The following is a 17,755-nucleotide window of genomic DNA, read 5'->3' on the forward strand; positions in this document are numbered from 1 at the left end:
CACTGCGTGCACAAGGCAGGTGTTCATCCACTGCTCTCATCAGATCCCAATGAACACTCTGAAGCATCACGAGGAAAAATTTCCTTAATTTTGTCACAAAGAACTAGCACTAGGGCTCCTCCTGTTGCACAAAGGATACTGGAGAATGCTCCATGAAAAAAGCATTAAGCCCCTCTTGCGGGTAAATTTCCATAAAGCAGTCAAGGGTTTTTTATTGTCTCCCCACTGTGCACACGAATCATTGTTGCTCTGTACTGAGAAAAAACTTAGATGCTTAGCAAAATCTGTTTTTCTTCAGTAAAGAACACTAAGGAACATTTTCCTCCTGTTTCACCTACAGCAGAGATCTTTTAACTATTTACCTGATGTAATGCTCTCTTATCTGGTTGCAATAGCTAAATTTAGAAAGGCTGTGATCCTTCCTCTGATGCTTCTTTTAAGCTTTACTGGGCAAGTAGAAGGCTTAAGAATTAAATTCTAATCCTAAAGGTGCTCTGAAATGTTTAAATGTTATTAAAACTTCTACAGCTTTATTGTTTCCTTCCAATCATCAGCTGTTGTTTAAAATGAGTTTAAAATGATGTTAAGGTTTTGACTAGCACAATAATGTAAAAGCATAAGAAAGCTAAAACAGAGCACACAGTACAGTTTTTGATCTAGCCCACCTTGATTTTTGAACATTAACTTGCTCAACAAAAGAAAACAAAGCAAAAAGGAAGATTTGTTAGAGACCTTGGCACATGGACTAAAACCTGCCGCAAGTGCTTACAGGTGAAGGAAAGAAGGGATGAGGAGCAGTGAATGTTCAAGAGCATGGGCATTACTGTTTCTGTACAAGTTGGTGCTCAACTTCTGAACCCTCCCTTTGCCTTTTTCAAGTGCAGTACAACTGGAGGTTGCGGCAATTCTTAAATTTTTAAAAATTCAACAGTGTAGTAAAGACAGCCCACAGGAATATCAGACAGTTGTGCTCTGCACAGCAAAGCACTTGGGAAATGCAATCGCCCGCTGTGGAACCTAGCATAATGACTGCAACACATCTTTTAGATAGCTCAGAGTAACACGACTGTTCTGACAGATTGCTTTCTTGTGGATGTGCCTGGTGAATTGTCAAACCATTCCTGGTTTAGAACTGCGGTCTGTCTTGGGGACTGTATTAGGAACTGACACCAGTTTTGTCTTCACTCCCAAAAACATAATACACATTTTTTTTTTGAGAGATTAATCTAAAGCTGACATCTTTATGTGAAATTCTACTGGAAACAAAACACTGTATATATAGATATGTATAATGTTATATATGTATATATATTTACTTAATGTAAATTATTTGACCTAAATTAGTTACATTTTAAGCCAAATCCACCTCCTATACCTAGGTAAGCCTCTAGTCTCTTCTAGACTCTCATCAAAGTATGAGATCACTATAGATTTCCTGAATATAAGAAATGCAGGAAATACAGCAATGAAAAAAAAAAACAACAAAAAAAACCCAAAACCATAGTAATAAAACTACAAAGCATTAGAATATCTTATTCTAACTCTGCATGAATATATGCAAATTAAAGGATATGTGGTAACGGTTTGTGTTATCTAGCTGACAGAAATCAACTTTTACTGAATGCAATAACTGTACTGTGCTCATTATTTCAGAAAGTTACCCCAGCTAGCAAATACATTTTTAACTGAAGAAACAGAAAGTGCTGTATTTAATCCAGGGCTTCCTCTTGGATCAGAATGAGTGTCACAATATGAAATTGATTCTGTATGAATGTTAATTTCACCACCATAAAAATCATACTGAACAGCAGCTTTATTTGTACCTGTGGTTTCAAAACTATGTAAAAAAACAGGGACACCACTTGAAGTACATACATATCCACAACATATCCAAATAATCTTGTGTTGTTTCTTGTGTCCTAGTAAAACCATTATCTTATTTAATATATTTTACATTTTTAATAATGTTGATGCTCTTCTCTATCCCAGCAGTAGGTTAACTACCAGAAATACATGCAATTTTTTGGTAAGGCCAGCCTTGGGAAACATAGTACTTCTGAATATGAACAGCACTAACTATAGGCTGACTGCTCACTAAGCAGAAAAAGCAGAATCTGAAGACAGTGAAATCATATTTAGTTTGTAAGGAAGAAGTGCTTTCTAATGGTGTTTGTCCACTACAAGCTTCATGGATTTATGTTATTTGGGACAGATTTAGGACAGATTACCAGAGGTATGCAGGCATTACATAAGAAGCTAAGTATCTCCTGGAGTATTTTGAAAACAACTATGCCAACATTTGTTCTGATTTTCTTTTCATTTTCTGGAGTACAGTGAGAGTACATGTTCCTTTTTGTCATCAGACGGCAAAACTTTCTCAGTGATGCAGGGAACAAGGTCCCAATCATTTTAATTTTATTTTTTTAATTTCACATTCAAAGATGCTCTTGATGGTGAGAACATACTTCATTAAATGTACTTCAAATGCTGCTTAACTACCTAGTAAAATTACCTAATAACTACCAACAAGATAGCTAAAAACATACTTTCCCATCCAGTCAAATGATGAGAAATAATTCCCAGCATATACTGAGCTTTGCAGAACATTGATTCTATTTCACACATGAAGAATGGCTGTATTCCACAAAGCTTAGTCTTCCAACTGTATTAGCTGGACTAATAAAGCATATTATTCTGCCCACAGACCCATCTTAATCCAAATACCAAGCATCTGAGTAGGAGAAAAAAAAAACAGATCTCACTTTTCTACTAAAATCTCTCATCAAGCTGTTAACTGAACATATTTTTAGCCAGATGCCTGCAATGCCATTATTTCAAATCTTTCTTCTTTTCTTTCTGGAGCTGTTTCTCCTTCTTTTTCTGAATAGTCTCACATGCTGTAAGGCTATACAGCACTCCAGTTAGCATGCCAAGCTGCAAAGATCTAGTAATTTCCAGAAAAGAACTATAAGCTAGATCATACCTGCATCATCATGCGTCTCCTGACAGTGTCAAACGGATATGACAGCATTCCTGAGAACACAGTCACAACTTGAGCAATGAAAAAGGAAAGAATGAGTGGTGTTTGTTTTGGATTTGGCAATAATCCCTGCAAAATAAAACAAAAACGTAAGCCTGCACTAGGTCTGTAAAATGCACGCCCAATCTAGCAGATAGCAAACAATTCCATCGTTTTTGTTGTTAATCCTACTGTAAAATGACTTGGCTCTTCAGTAATATACTCTGTTAAGCATGCATAACTGCAAAGACAAACGCTATAACTAACCCTTTAATTAGTTCATAATTAATTAATATTTAAAATGATACAGATTTAAAACGTGCATTTTGATTCATAAGAGCTACCTTAATGGTATCGTAATATCCAAAATATGAGGTTCAGTATACAGTGATCCCCTGTACTGAAACGCCAAAACCCTGGCACCAGCCAGGAAGTCCATCTGTCTTTGCAGTTTTAACAATGCAGTCACCAAGTCCCTGGAACTGTCGCTCAGCAGCACCTGATATAAAATAAATTTATTCACATTGTTATGTACTATGACTGAAACATTTAACGTATCAAAATAGTATGAAGAACAATTATTTCCTCCACTTATGAACAAAACATTAAGAAAATATAGAAAAACGTGGATGGATGAAGACAGTTTATTAGTTCTGATGGAGACTACTCATTCCAGTAAATATAAACCTAAAGGAAAAGTCAAACAGATACTGGTACCCAGCTGCTGAAACACTTTCAAGCCAAATAACTATCACTTAATTTTTGTCCTAATTCATCAAAATACTGAAGTAAGAATTCTCTTACCCTCTCCTGAGATTTCTCCCCCTAATGCCATGCTTCCACTTTCTCCCCACACATTCTTACTCAAATATGTGGTAAGTACTACTCATTTCAGCTTTTCCCCATAGCAGAACACTAGCCATAAGCTCTGACATAGTTAAAAAAAAAAAAAAATCCACTTTTTATATCTGTACATTCTTCTAATTTACAGGATTCTCAACAGGTGAAAACTCAACAAGTAATAAACCAATCTTACTTCAAACTCTCAAAGCATGCACATTATTATACTGAAGGTATCCTGAAGATACGAATTCAGCCAACACGAACTGTTGCTCACTTGAGTAGCAAGCAGAAGGGGCAAGCTGCAATTTCAAGATGATTGACTGTGCCTGTATGTAGTGGGTTTACGTGGCAAGGTTTTGGTAGCAGGGAGCCATAGGGGTGGTTTCTGTGAGAAAGATCTAGAAGCTGCCCCATGTTTGGGAAGGGCCCCATTGTTTTCCAGATCCGAGCCAATAAGCGATGTTGTTTTTCGCCTCTGTGAGAGCATATTTAAGACAGGGAAAAAACGCTGCGCCACACAGCAGCCGGGAGAGTGAGAGGAGCGAGGAACAGCCTTGCGCCAAGGTCAGTGTAGAAGGAGGGGGAGAGGTGCTCCAGGCGCCGGAGCAGAAGTCCCCTGCGGCCTGTGGTGAGGACCATGGTGAAGCAGGATGTCCCCCTGCAGCCCATGGAGTACCACGGTGGAGCAGGGTTCCACGCTGCAGCCCGTGGAGGAGACCACGGTGGAGCAGGTGGCCCTGCACCAATGGAGGCTGCCGCCTGTGGAAGACCCCTGCCGGAGCAGATTCTGGGCCGGACCTGTAGCCCGTGGAGAGGAGCCCACGCAGGAGCAGGTGATCTGGCAGGAGCTGCTGCCCGTAGGGGAGCCAGGTTGGAGCAGTTTTCTCCTGAGGGATGGACCCCGTGGTACGGACCCATATCTGGAGCAGTTCTGGAAGAGCTGCTGCCTGTGGGAAGCCCACGCCGGATCAGTTCATCAAGGACTGCATCCCGTGGGTGGGACCCCACAGCACAGGGGACGAGAGTGACCGAGAAGGAGCGGCAGAGAAGAAGTGCTGTAGACTGACCATAACCCCCATTCCCCGTTCCCCTGCGCCGCTCGGGGGGAGGAGGTGGAAGAGGGTGGATGGGGGGAAGGTGCTTTTGTTTTTTTTCCTTTGTTTTCTCACTTCTCTTGCTTGTTAGTTGTAGGCAATAAATCTTACTATCTCCTTATGCCGAGTCTGTTTTGCCCGTTACAATAATTATTGCGTGATTTTCTTGTCCTTATCTTAATCCTTGAGCCCTTTTCACATATTTTCTCCCCATTCCTCTTTGAGGAGGGGGAGTGAGAGAGCGGCTGTGGTGGAGCTCGGCTGCCCACTCGAGCGGAACCACGACACTGTATTACCTTCAATACAAACAGCGTCTGGCATGTAGATACAGCTGGCGTTCTTCAAAAGAGGTTCCTTTGCACTTTACTTTCCACAAGCTATTTTTTTTTTAAAGATAATCCAGAAAGCAAAAAAAGCACGCATGCAACCATACTGTCTTCTCAATTTCCTATCCTGCACAAAGCATGTAAGAAAGACCCTGAGCTTTAAAAATGCATATGCTACTTTGTTAAATATGCTTCTAAAGAAATTAATCTTGAATGCTATTCAAGGAATGTTTCTAAAATTTGAGTCAAGCACATACACATGTAGGCCATCTGGAAACATTTCCAGGAGGCGGAAAGGAGATTTGAAGAACTATAAACACTGTTATTTACATCATGCATGTTTTACTTTTTCCACTGTTAAGAAAAGAAAGAAAACAGCAACCTTAAACTCTTTACATATGAAGAAAGTGCAGTTGAAAAAAGACAGCTTAAGAATTTGCATGCAATACAGAGAAATTAAACATTAACGACTGACAACATTGGTAAGAAACACCAGGAAAGCCTGTGGCAAGTACATTTTCTGGCATTGCAGAAAAAAATGTCAACAAGAGAAACCACAGATCATTGGACTTCTGTTTAAATTATGAAAACCTAACCAAAGAAATTCTAAAACAGATAACCTAAAAGAGACACAAATAAAGCAGATTTTCAGCTATTTCCACATGAAAAAACTAGAGATGAAGAACTTATTTTCCATTCTGATATGAATGAATTTTATGCAATTTTTCAAATTCCAGTATGAACACTTTGCATTCCAAGATCTGTATTTCTTGTAATTAATTCCCTGGGTGCTGACCTCTAGTGTCTTCACAAAAATCCATCCAAATTAAAGAACGTTCTTCAAGTACATAACATTGCAAAATTAGTCAGCATAACCTAAAATTGTTCCACTCCTTTTCCTGCTCCTTTTGTGCAAAACTTGCACTGTAATACCAAAAGCTTCTTCTGGCAGTTGCATAGTAACAATTATCAAGAAAATAATGCAAAGAGAGGTAAGAAGATAGATAAAGACAGACTTCTGCTTGAGGGACGCAACCCAAGAATTTTATGCATGAAAATAAAAACAGCTGTAATTTCATGAGTGAGATTACCCATGAACATAAATATTTTTGAGATTAGAGTCCATTGTGCAATCATAACTGTGAAAATGTGACTGGGATTTTTGACAAAGCCCTGAAACACAGGTGCCTGCGTCCAAGATTTTGAATATACAACGTAAGACTTGCAACGATTAATTTTGAAATAATTGTATGTCCTGAACAAAACTTTGAAAATTTTGACTGCAGTTATAAGCACTTATACACACCTTATGAGGTTACTAATCAATGAAGATGAAAACATAGATTTCATTACCTCAACAATAACCTATATAGTAAGACACGTGCGCTTTAAAAACACTATCTATCTACTAAAAAATCTATCACTAAAAAATCTATCAACATGTTATCAAGAATTACCAACCATGAGTGAAAGAACTACTCGGTTCTTGGCCAGATCTAGTAATAGATTATTTACCTGTTTTTCTTTATCCACTTTGGATATGAAAATCAGTTTATACTTGTCCTTAAAAGCAAAGTTTAGAGCCTGTATTGGAAAATATGATATAACGTTTGCCAAATTGCCATGCCAGAAATTGAGAAATCCTACAGGAAAAGAAATGGATTATTAAAATACATTTCCACAGTTCATGTTACACCAAAGCTATCATGCAACTTTCCTTCCACTGTTTCTACTTTGGTCTGAGCTGTAACAAAGGCCAAAAATATTCCTTTTCAGGACATTTACTTTATGGGTATTTGTATTTATTCTGACACTTACCAATGGATGTATGTGTTAGCACAAGAAAATCTATAACTACAAGACAAATGGCAATAATGCTGAGAAATGGGAAACATTTTCAGCGTCCTCACTTCAAAAATTTATAAGGCTAAGGATACCTGTGTAAACTGCAGTCTGGAAACAGGCTAACATTTCACCTGTGTAGAAACTGTTTCCTTGAAGTAGCCTGCCTATGCATTTTAGCTTCCACAGGGGGTGCTCAGACACCATTAAAGCAATGGCTAAATGGTTTATATGCATATGAGAAACTTCACAGGGCCTTTGTAATTACATCCTTTTTCTAAAGGAAGAAAAGGATTCCTTTGGACACTAAGAAAAATGCACTAAGATGTTAAATGCAGCTGAGGAGCTAATGCAGAAACAGATGTTATGGGAATCGTGAGAAGAAGCATATGCAGAAATGTACACAGACATCGCACCTGCACTGCGGCTGGCTCTGATCAGTGCTGTTAGATTTGGGTAGGCAGTGATGACAGCCATCTCTGTAATGCGCAGCCATGCTCTTCATTCAAATATCTTGTTACCATTGGCGAAGGTAAAGACTCCTTAATGATAAAGAAAAGTCAAAACTAGGTGTTCATTTCTTACTTCAAGTACACTTTCATATGCATCAACATGGGGATGTCAAATATATAAGCAGTGCTCTGCAAAACTATCAGAAGGAAAACATTAAAGATGTTTTCATACTGTCCACAACCACTGAGCACGATTTTGCTACTATGCCACATGAATGCACAACCACTCAGTGGCTGCAGGTTTCACTCCTTTTCTGAAAAAACAGAAATCCAGGGGGTACTCCCATGGCAAACTCACCCTCTCCCCAGGTAACGCCACTTTGAACACCAGCAGCCCATGATGCAGCCCATGATGGCTTCTCCGTTGCTGTCGACACAGAGGTGTTTCTAAAAGCTTTTGTTTCCTGGGCTCCATACCTTGCTCATATGCACAAAGCAGTTGATCATGCCCTTCCTTGTACTACTGGTCTGCCTGCACCTGCTTGGACGAAGCCTGCACCTGCAGCAACAGCTTCACTCACTTGATGGGCACCATGGCTGTCTTGGAAATGGCAGCTGCCACACTGCTGGCCAGCAGGGCCTTTGTGAAGGACATGGGATCGAGCAGACCCCTAGCCCTGTGGGGCTGCCATGGTGCCCACCTCCACCCCATACCCTCGGCGGCCAGAAACACCTGGTCCCTGCGTGAACGTGGCCCCTGGGCAGATGGCAATGCCTAGTGGTGGCTGCGCGGCTTCACCCCGCCATTAACAGCCTCAAGGGGCAGGGGGGTGGCACTGCCCTCCCTTGGTGGCTGGTCATTTCTGCCACCTTTCTGGATAACTGAAATCCAGGCCCTCAGTGGACACTGTGGCAGGTTTTTTCCCTGTTGGCTGCCAGGGGGAAAGTTAACCAAGAGGCCTGTTACAGAATCACAGAATCATCTAGGTTGCAAGAGACCTCCAAGATCACCGAGTTCAGCCTCTGACCTAACACTAACCAGTCCTCCACTAAACCACATCACGAAGCTCTACATCTAAATATCTTTTAAAGACCTCCAGGGATGGTGTCTCAACCACTTCCCTGGACAGCCTATTTTAATGCCTAACAACCCTTTCAGTAAAGAAGTTCTTCCTAATATCCAACCTAAACACATCATTCAGGCCAATTTGGTGATCAGCTGGCAGAACATGTAAGGGACACAGACTATACCTGGGAATCAAAAGCTATGAGAGTGAACATGGCACTGCTATAATGTACCTACAGCTACCTTTATATTAAACACAATTGAACAAAGAGCAACAAATCTTATTCCTAAATAGCCTCCATCCCTGAACTGCAGTCAGCAAGCTTCACAGAAACTTGGGGAACTTTCCAGAACATTCTGTAAGCTGTGGAAACTGGCCTCTCTCCCACAACAAGAAACCAGGAAAAAGAACAACTAACAAATGGTTTAAGCCAGAATATTTGCTGATTCCATTGAACTGTGTGTTAATGAACATCATATATACTAAGTCAAAACACAATTTAGTATGTTATTTATACCCATTCTGTTACAGTTCGTAAGCGTCAATTCCTGCTAGAACTGCTGATAGCAAGAAAGTATTTTCTTTCATTGCTTTACCACCCCTGTATCTACAAACTTTATTACTAGCAAAGGCATGAAGCACCATATTTATTCAGTCATTTTTAATCATTAATGTTTTTAAAATGATTTTATTGCTTGCATTCCCTTGAAATTAGTCATTTTAACCCCGATACTCCACTGATTTTTTGTACACATTGCCTTGCCAATAATTCTTGTAAGTCATAATTTAAACACAAAATAAATGCATTTCTTCTGAACTTTAACACTGCCAGTTCAACTCCTTTAGTAGCTTCTCCATATCTGTTCCTTTAAACATTAATTCCATACACCACGATTCACAGCTATAATCTTCCTGCAAGTTACTATGCTACAAGATTTGTATCAAAGCTCATAAAAATCTGTGTTCTGTAGGAAATTAAGTCCTATCCTTTGGGGCTCTTTTTAAACATCTCTTAAAAATCTACAAAATCAAGTCTATGCTCAGCTGGGGAACAAATTAACCGTTAAGAGTCTCCTTAAGTGTAGTATCAACAAGATTAAGGCAGATTTTGCAACACATTTTATTGCTGAACGACACTGAGTATAAAAGTTGTACCATATCCTGATAGATGCCATTAATTCTTTTTAAGATGGGGTTTCTTGTGAAGGAGCAAGCCAATCTAAATAGCTGGTTGCTGCTGAAGGAGTCTCTTTCCTTCCGTTCCCTCTTTCTCCACACATACCTACATATTCACACTGTTTTTTTTCTGCATTGACCATTGACTTAGTACAATTAAGTCAACAGAGTTTAGCCCACAACTCTGGCAGCAAAGTAACCTAGAAAAAAAATCTTTTAATAAGTTAGCAAAATTAACTAGACCTAAGTCTTTGTTTACATTGTTTATAATGATGGCCTTCTTTTCTGTATTCCTTTTACCATCTACAGAGAAACACAATATTCAAAGCCTTCCTATTTTAGACTTTTTAAAGGTGTTATTCAAGTATTGTCCATACTCCATACTGTTCCTTTTTTTTTTTTTTTTTTTTTTCTTTTTCTTCTTTCCCAAGCAGTATATCTCATATCATTTAATTTACAGATGGGGAACACAAATGCAAAAGCACTATATGCAACTCAGCTCTGTACATTTCAAACTGATACACTATTTCTCATCAAGGGGCCATAAATTCTGGAGAGGGCTGATTTATAAAACCTTCCGTCACATGCTTAAACTTCAGGCCTAAGACTTCTACTGCTTGGAATTAAAGCAACTGTTGAATGATTCAAGCCAAGCTGTGAATCACTTGTAGGGAGTGAACAGTCAAAGGCGTCTGATTGATTATTTTAGAATTAGTCTAAACAGTGCAATTTACTTGTTAAAACAAGATCAAAGGATTTGATCATGAGAGCTTATGGAACTGAATTTACTTTTCTAAATACTTAATTTTATTTTTTTGATCCCATTGTTTGAAATGCAATTTTAGTCATGCATTTTATGAAAAACACTTAGGAAAACCAAGTAGAAGCAGCAGAAAGGAAAAAAAAATGCACTGTTGACATGGAATGTGATGAGACACTATGCAGATGGCCAAATCTAAGTGTGCTGGCTAGGGGTAAAAATGGCCCAAAATCATACCTTTTAAACTAAACCTTTAGTACAGAAAGCTGTAGGAGCAGCTAGTCTATAACAAACCTTTCAACAATTTGTAGGAAAGCTGAATTCTGCAGAAGACTTCTCCTGATTTTGCAAGTACTTTGCCTTCTCTTGCCTTGTACTGATGTAAGCTAAATTATTTTTTTAATATCCAGTGGTAAATTGTAGAAGACTTAGCTAAACAAACACTGTTCAAATAAACAAAAGAGAAAATATGTTAAGTTAAAAAAATAGAGTAGCATTGTACTGGTCTTTGAAAAATAAACATTTTTATTAAGAAATTATGATTATAATACAAAAGTAGCTATCCATGCATAAACAAAAATATCACCCTCAGCACCTCTTTTTTTATGCCCTCAAAATTGTTTTTTAACAAATATGTTATTTACAATAAAAATCATGAAATCAAGTAAAACATCACTCACGCTATAGGCCTTGGGTGTGCAGCAGACTATACTGACAAAAATTGTAAGACATCAGTTTTGTGTGGCTAAATGCCATTAATCTGCTAAAATATTTCTCTGTGTTGATTAACACAATGTTACTGAATACACTTCAGTATTTTTTATGCCTTTAGAGGTACAAAATTTTCATTAATGGTAAATATATTTTTCCCCATCGGTGAGTGCCAAATATTCACAGAGCACTTTGAGGATATCAACTCATCATTTTATATTGAATACTGTACACTGAACAGCAGTGAACGTACAAATTATGTGAGGTTTTCATATAATAAAGTTACAATTGGGATAAATAATTTGGCAATATATAAAAATAAAAACTTTGGTTCTCTGAAAACTTTTAAAGTATTCAATTGATGAGGTCATTGGAACCATCTCTGAAGTTTCACCTGTGTCATACCACAATGACAATTTACCTTCTTAAAAGCATTTCAAAGATACGCTATATGTGGATACCACAGTTGAGTTAATTTCTCATTATACTTAAGAACTTTAAAGAGACGACAAGGATGGCTGAATATTCACGAAGCTCATCTATGTAGCTAAACCAAAGGACAGTTTAAAGGCTAGTTCAACAGCGACTTCTGTGACCGAGTCATGAAAACAGACATAAAACTCCTGAGGTTTTGGATGCAGGAAGAGTCTCCTGAAAAACAACAAAACACATAAAAATAAGAAATCACAGGTGCAATCTTTTTCTTTTTGACCGTTCAATACATTCTGGTTGTAATCTTAAGGTTTCAGTATGACATTAAGAATAATTGCTGCGTAAAACTGCTAGCAAATTGCTGTGGCTCTCCTGCATTATCTTACTGATTTCATGTATTAGATTCTTAAAGCAACAATTTCTGTTCAGTTTTCTCAAGACTACCTGAAAACCAGTATTCAGGTTTTTAGTACGTATTTCAATGGTGCTGTTGTGTTTGCAATAATCCAGCTTTCGGGACTACAAGCTGCAATCAGGTTACTTCGGCACAAGCTCCTGTATTTACATATTTACTCATTTTTAAATTTAATACGGACTGGCCTGTACATTCCTACATGTCACTCCAACACAGTCTTCAAGGGAAAGAACTAAACAGGAAAGCTCTTCATATACTTGTGCACAACTCTGTGTAGCATTAAAATGTAGCATATAGCTCTGTAAATATTAATGCATTGTCCCAGATGTAACACATGATCTGATAATGCAGAGACTGAAAGATTATTGTTATTACTTAAAAGATATCAACAGCAGTCTTGACATTTGACAGGTTCTTAATTTTCCCATAGCGCTTATAAGCAAACGGATAAGGATAGCGCTTATTATCAAATAAACTACAGTTCTGTACAATCCCCTGTGAGATTCAGTTGTTTTTGTTTTGCTTTTAAAACATCTGACTTAAAGGCAAACAGGTTCAAAAAAAGATAAAAAAAAAAAAAAAAAAAAAAGTAGAGGATTTCTGCATTATTATTCCTGGCCAAAATCATTACCTGTGGATGACATTTCTTCTCATTACAGTAGAAATAAGTTCTTATGCCATATTCAAAATATATTTTGCCGATTTTAAAGACATTCATATTTGTGCAATAGTTGAACTAGCCAACAGTCATAATTCAATGAATTGTAATCATTTATCTTCCTTTCACACCCTAGCCATACTGAGTTATCATTTCATATGGTGAAAGTATAGCTTCCACTTCACCAACCATTTGCCTTTTTCTTTCTATTTTCTAGTAGGAATACCGAAGATAGAAGATAAATCCAGAAAAGAAGGCAAAATCCTGCTGACTGACTGATCTTGACATGACTGTCTGCTTAATGCAGATACAAAGTAGACATCACAAAAAATACGGTCAATAGAGGACAGAACAACACATAAGAAGTGGTGGCTACTGGCTTACTGGCCTAGGCTTCGAACAATTATAAGAGTTGCTATGTTCTTAATTGTCAAGTGATGATACATGCTATTTTCTCATTACACTTAATTATTTTTAAAAAATCTTACTATTACTATTTAATACCTAGGGCAAAATGCTGTTCTGTCAGGCAAATAAGGCTTAGCTATGTAGCAATAACCACGTATGTCATTACGAAAATCAATTAAGTGACATCATAGCAAATGGACTGTGATTTGTGGTAATGGCAGAACTTTGAAAGCAAGTTCAGAGTATGATTACAGTACTTTAGCATGTTTGCAGAGCACAGAGCAGCACGGTGCAGTGCTGTGCCTTGTGCCAGCTCTGTGGTGTTAACACACTATCATGCTGCTCCCAAGTTAACAACATTTATGTTTAACACCAGGTGGAACATCATAGTAATGCAGCTTCCTAGATCCCAAATCAAAGCTACCTCATCAGAGTCCACTTGAGTATTTCTGTGATTTGTTACAGGGAAATTTTTTCCTAAAGAGTACAGTGGCACATTCAACATGGAAAATTTGGGGAGAAATACATGTAAATACATTTGTCTTTAAACTTACCCCACAACCCAGTAACTCATTGTTGGTGGTGGTTTCTTCTGATCAGTCCAGTTATCAGGAGTGCACTCAAACAAAACTCCATGTTCTCTTATCAGATCTAGGTCGTCATCTGCTGTACTAAATTCTGAAATCTTACTGCCTTTCTTCTTCTTCTGTAAAAAAAAAAGGTGAAGTGTTAGTAAAGAATTATTTTTTTTTACGTAAATTACTAGCAAATATAATTATAACATGCTTTCTTCAGGAAGCTGCTGAATGATATTGCTTTCAAAAAGCCAGATTTAGAAGAGAAGTATTTTGCTTATATGATTCTTTTCTCCACAATTTTGTTACTTTGGCATAAAAAGGCTTTTTTTTTTTTACCATATTATGCAATCAGGAGGTTGTATATTCCTTTGTATATTCCACAATCCTTTTTTTTTTTTTTCTATCTGAAAAACATTCTCTTTAATAAGATATTTGAGCTCTTACAGCTTCATTAAAAACAGTGTGCTAAACAGTTAAACCTCTCACCCTCTCATCTTCCTTTCTTTGTTTGCCTTCTTAATTAAGAATTGCGATATTAAAAGCCTATTCAATAAACTTGGTCAGGCAGGTGTTTCTTTTTTTTTTTTTTAAGCAAACAGTTGAAGTACTTTGCTCAGAGCATTTTGTTGCTTATACTTAGTATAAACGCATTGTACATTTTTTTTATGTGTTTTGTTGATTTTATTTTTTTGAGGGCTATGCTTTATGTAGAGCTTTTGAACAAAACCTATAGAAGTTCCAGGTGTGGAACTGAACCCCTGGTATCCATTCTGTAAGGATGAAATTGCATGCCCAAAGTCTACTTTGCTCTGTCTTCGTGCTCAACAGTTCTGTAAGTCCAATAAAGCTACTTTTCTTTCTACCAGAAATGGGAAGGGAACAGACACTGAGATAAGCTGAGGAGAAATTTTGAAAGGGTTTGTCACTTGTCCAACTCTTCTCCCCCTGAAGTCAAAGGATGTTTATTACTCTTTTGCATACATCTACATAGTGGAAAAACAAACTTTGTATCTTATTTTCTTTTTGAAGCATGAGAAGTGAGATGAGATTATGGAAATGCGTGGAAATCCCTTTGAAACAAATCTGCTTTAAGAGAACTGTTAAGATGAGGCATCTCTGGTTCCATTGCGACCATGCCAATCAACTTCTGTTCCAATCAGTTGCTTCTGAGAGGAAAGAAAAGGTTTTCCTGGAGGGGGAAACAACAACAACAAAACATACATAGGGAAATAGGGAACTTGTCTGCCATATGCAGAAGCGTAAACCAACATATCTCAATGTGCCTATAACACTGAAAATGTGGGGAGTGTCTAGAAGAGAAAAGATGTTCACAGTACCGTAACTATGCTGTCTCTCTCAAAATGTTGAAGAAAAATGAACTTTAGTACTTGGAAAACAAAATGGCTAATATTTGCTTGAGTAAATGTCTTTTAAATTTCCCTAAGCATGCTTTGGATTAAATTCATACAGTATATTCTAAATTACTACACACAGTAGAAGAAATTTCACAATAGATGACAATACTGCATCTTTAGTATGTAATATTATAAAACATTAAACCTGTTTTTGCTAATGCTGCTACTGAAGAGATTTAAGGAATATGTTAGAATGCTGTCTAATGATTTTTCCTCAACAAAAAAATGGGGTTGCTATCATGCAATTTCCAAGTGGACATTTGTTTAAATTTTAGCATGTCTTACATGCATACTGAAAATATTAAAGAAAAATAATGCATTAAGATGGGATACTGGATAGAAGTGTGGACATGATTTACTTCTGTACTTTTATGTGCATAAAGAATTATTTCCTTGTGATTTTAAATGTAAGAATATGTGACAATGATTAAGAAAATTAGGCCAGAGCTGCCTGTTAGATCCAGGCATATATATTATAGGGTTTAAAGCTACAGAACTTATTTTTGCTCAATTTCAACTTTTCTTTTTTTCAACATTTTTGTGCATATTTAGAAATGGTAAATTTTCAGTTCTCAAAAGGTTGGTAAAAATTATTACTAATTACAATAATTTTGCATAATTGCTGCAATTTTCTAAATCCTAAACCATAACAATATTTACCTGATGTGATGTCAAAGAATAAACAGTATGATAGTGTATTTTTTTTTTTTTTGTCATGCCCTATGAACACAGAAAACTGCTATTCATTCTTTTACATTTTCCTCATGCTCTAATGCAACTGGACAATTTCAGCCTTAATTGTTGAAACCAACAAAACTACCCCCAATTTGTAGAGTCAAAATACTATTAATTCTTTTGTTACCACGCTGGCTTACAGGAGATTCTTAGATTTTTCTCTAAGAGAAACTTTGTTTTCCAGCATGTGTTTAATTATTTTTGACTTTCAGGGCAGAATGAACACAGCTGCCCCAAAGAACCCAGAAAAGCCTATGCCAAGATACCTATTGCCAAAACACAAGTTTTCACTTTTAAGCATGAGTTCTTCAGTTTTTATGAATTATACCTAGCAGTTGAATGATTTGTTTATTTATTTTTCATATTTCATTTGTATTTTTGGTTTGAATTATAAACCGTCCATTTAACATTTGTAACAGTTGTAAACGAAAGCAATCTGATCATAAGACACATTTGTGTATTCTCTCTGCTTCCTTTAGGGTTTCCAGATCTCCTGATAGAAGCGCCCAAAACACAAGACCCATTGCCAATGTTCCATTCGGCCAAACCTCATTGTCACTGGAAGTTGACAGAACAATCCAAATTAATCCGTTTTTCTAACACTTAAAAATAAATAAATAAAAATTCCCAGATGATTTATGAGACACGGTCTAACCAGAATTGACTTCTTCAGTAACTTAAAGAAAACACGAAGAGAAATTATACTGATATTTCCAAATGGCATTCATTCAATTTGTACTGTTATTCCCCATTTCTCATTTAACACACTTGGATCGTCACTTTAGGACCTAAAAAGTTGCAACTGGTATACATCATTCCACTTATATTTCATTATTTCTCTTTTTCAAATGGATTAAATAGATGGCAAAATTATCATGGATGAAATGTTACCCTAATTTGGCTCATGTCAGTAAAAATCAACTGCACAATTAACAAACCAGACTTCTAGAAAAACAAAAAGCGCATTGAACGCAAAATGTCTGTTCTGAGTGTCTCTAATTGATCCTTATACCTATTACTTAGATTTCTGCATTACTATTACTGTGTTACTTTAAATGGATCATCTGAAGAAAAATGAAAGTTGTAACCAAAATCAAGGCAGGGCAGCTGCTGGCATCATATCTTTTTTTTTTTTTTCCTAGTACCCGCGTAAAGGTCTGGCAGCTGCCACTGGGCTTCAGCCTAACTGTAGAGCAAAGCCTGAATTGCTATCTTTGTACAGAGAAAAAACCCCTCACCTATTCTGCCATCCCACATGATCTAAAATCCAAGAGATGATTTAGCAGCATAATTAAGAGGAATTGATCATTGTAGCCAGTCATCTTCTAGACAGATGCCACTGTGGGCAAACTATTAGAGACGTTAGTGTCTGGCAAGTGGCTAAGCAATCTCAGGTAGCACAGAGACCAAAAACCCAGAATGAACACCCTCTCAGTTGCAGAGAGGCCGTTTTCAGGGCAGTGCTCAGACACTATGACAGGGCACTGAGGGGAGGCTGCACTATCACTGTTCATATCAAACATTTTCTGTGAAAAACAGAGGGCCTACATCTCCTTTTCCTGCCAGTGTGAAGTTTCCTTATAGAAGTAATATGACTAAAAAATGACCCCTTTCACTCTTACAGCTCTTAAACCCAGTATTTGAAACTTTTTGCTAAGTTAGAGTCCTAACATCAAACAGAAAAAGAAAATACCATACTGGATACATGGAGTACTTACTTTGAGGGCATGGCTGGAGGGACTGACCATAATTACATGCACACATGGTTGGATGCTCTGAGAGAGAACCCTCTCGTAACAGTGAAAGTGCATTATAAACTACCAC

The 17,755-nt window shown here is 37.3% G+C and overlaps 2 protein-coding genes across 2 annotated transcripts in view; both read right to left on the reverse strand.

The window, feature by feature from the left end:
- Window positions 1-23: 23 nt before the first annotated feature.
- SLC25A31 (solute carrier family 25 member 31) lies at window positions 24-8,231 on the reverse strand (the record flags this gene model as incomplete). Its single annotated transcript, XM_084286506.1, is given in 10 exon segments — window positions 24-154; window positions 157-210; window positions 213-225; window positions 2,984-3,109; window positions 3,364-3,396; window positions 3,400-3,518; window positions 6,740-6,925; window positions 8,054-8,096; window positions 8,100-8,153; window positions 8,157-8,231. Coding segments are annotated over 10 exon segments (834 nt in total).
- Window positions 8,232-11,829: 3,598 nt separating this feature from the next.
- Window positions 11,830-17,755, reverse strand: part of INTU (inturned planar cell polarity protein) — a gene marked incomplete at both ends in the record, with an annotated part of 41,221 nt that continues 35,295 nt past the window's right edge. Inside the window, 2 exons of the mRNA XM_084285649.1 lie at window positions 11,830-11,941; window positions 13,758-13,909. Of these exons, the coding sequence (XP_084141775.1) occupies window positions 11,830-11,941; window positions 13,758-13,909 (264 nt within the window). The remainder of the gene's footprint in view (window positions 11,942-13,757; window positions 13,910-17,755) is intronic.

The sequence above is a fragment of the Netta rufina genome (genome assembly GCF_964035555.1).
Source record: "Netta rufina genome assembly, chromosome: 4".
Taxonomy (NCBI): Eukaryota; Metazoa; Chordata; class Aves; order Anseriformes; family Anatidae; genus Netta; species Netta rufina.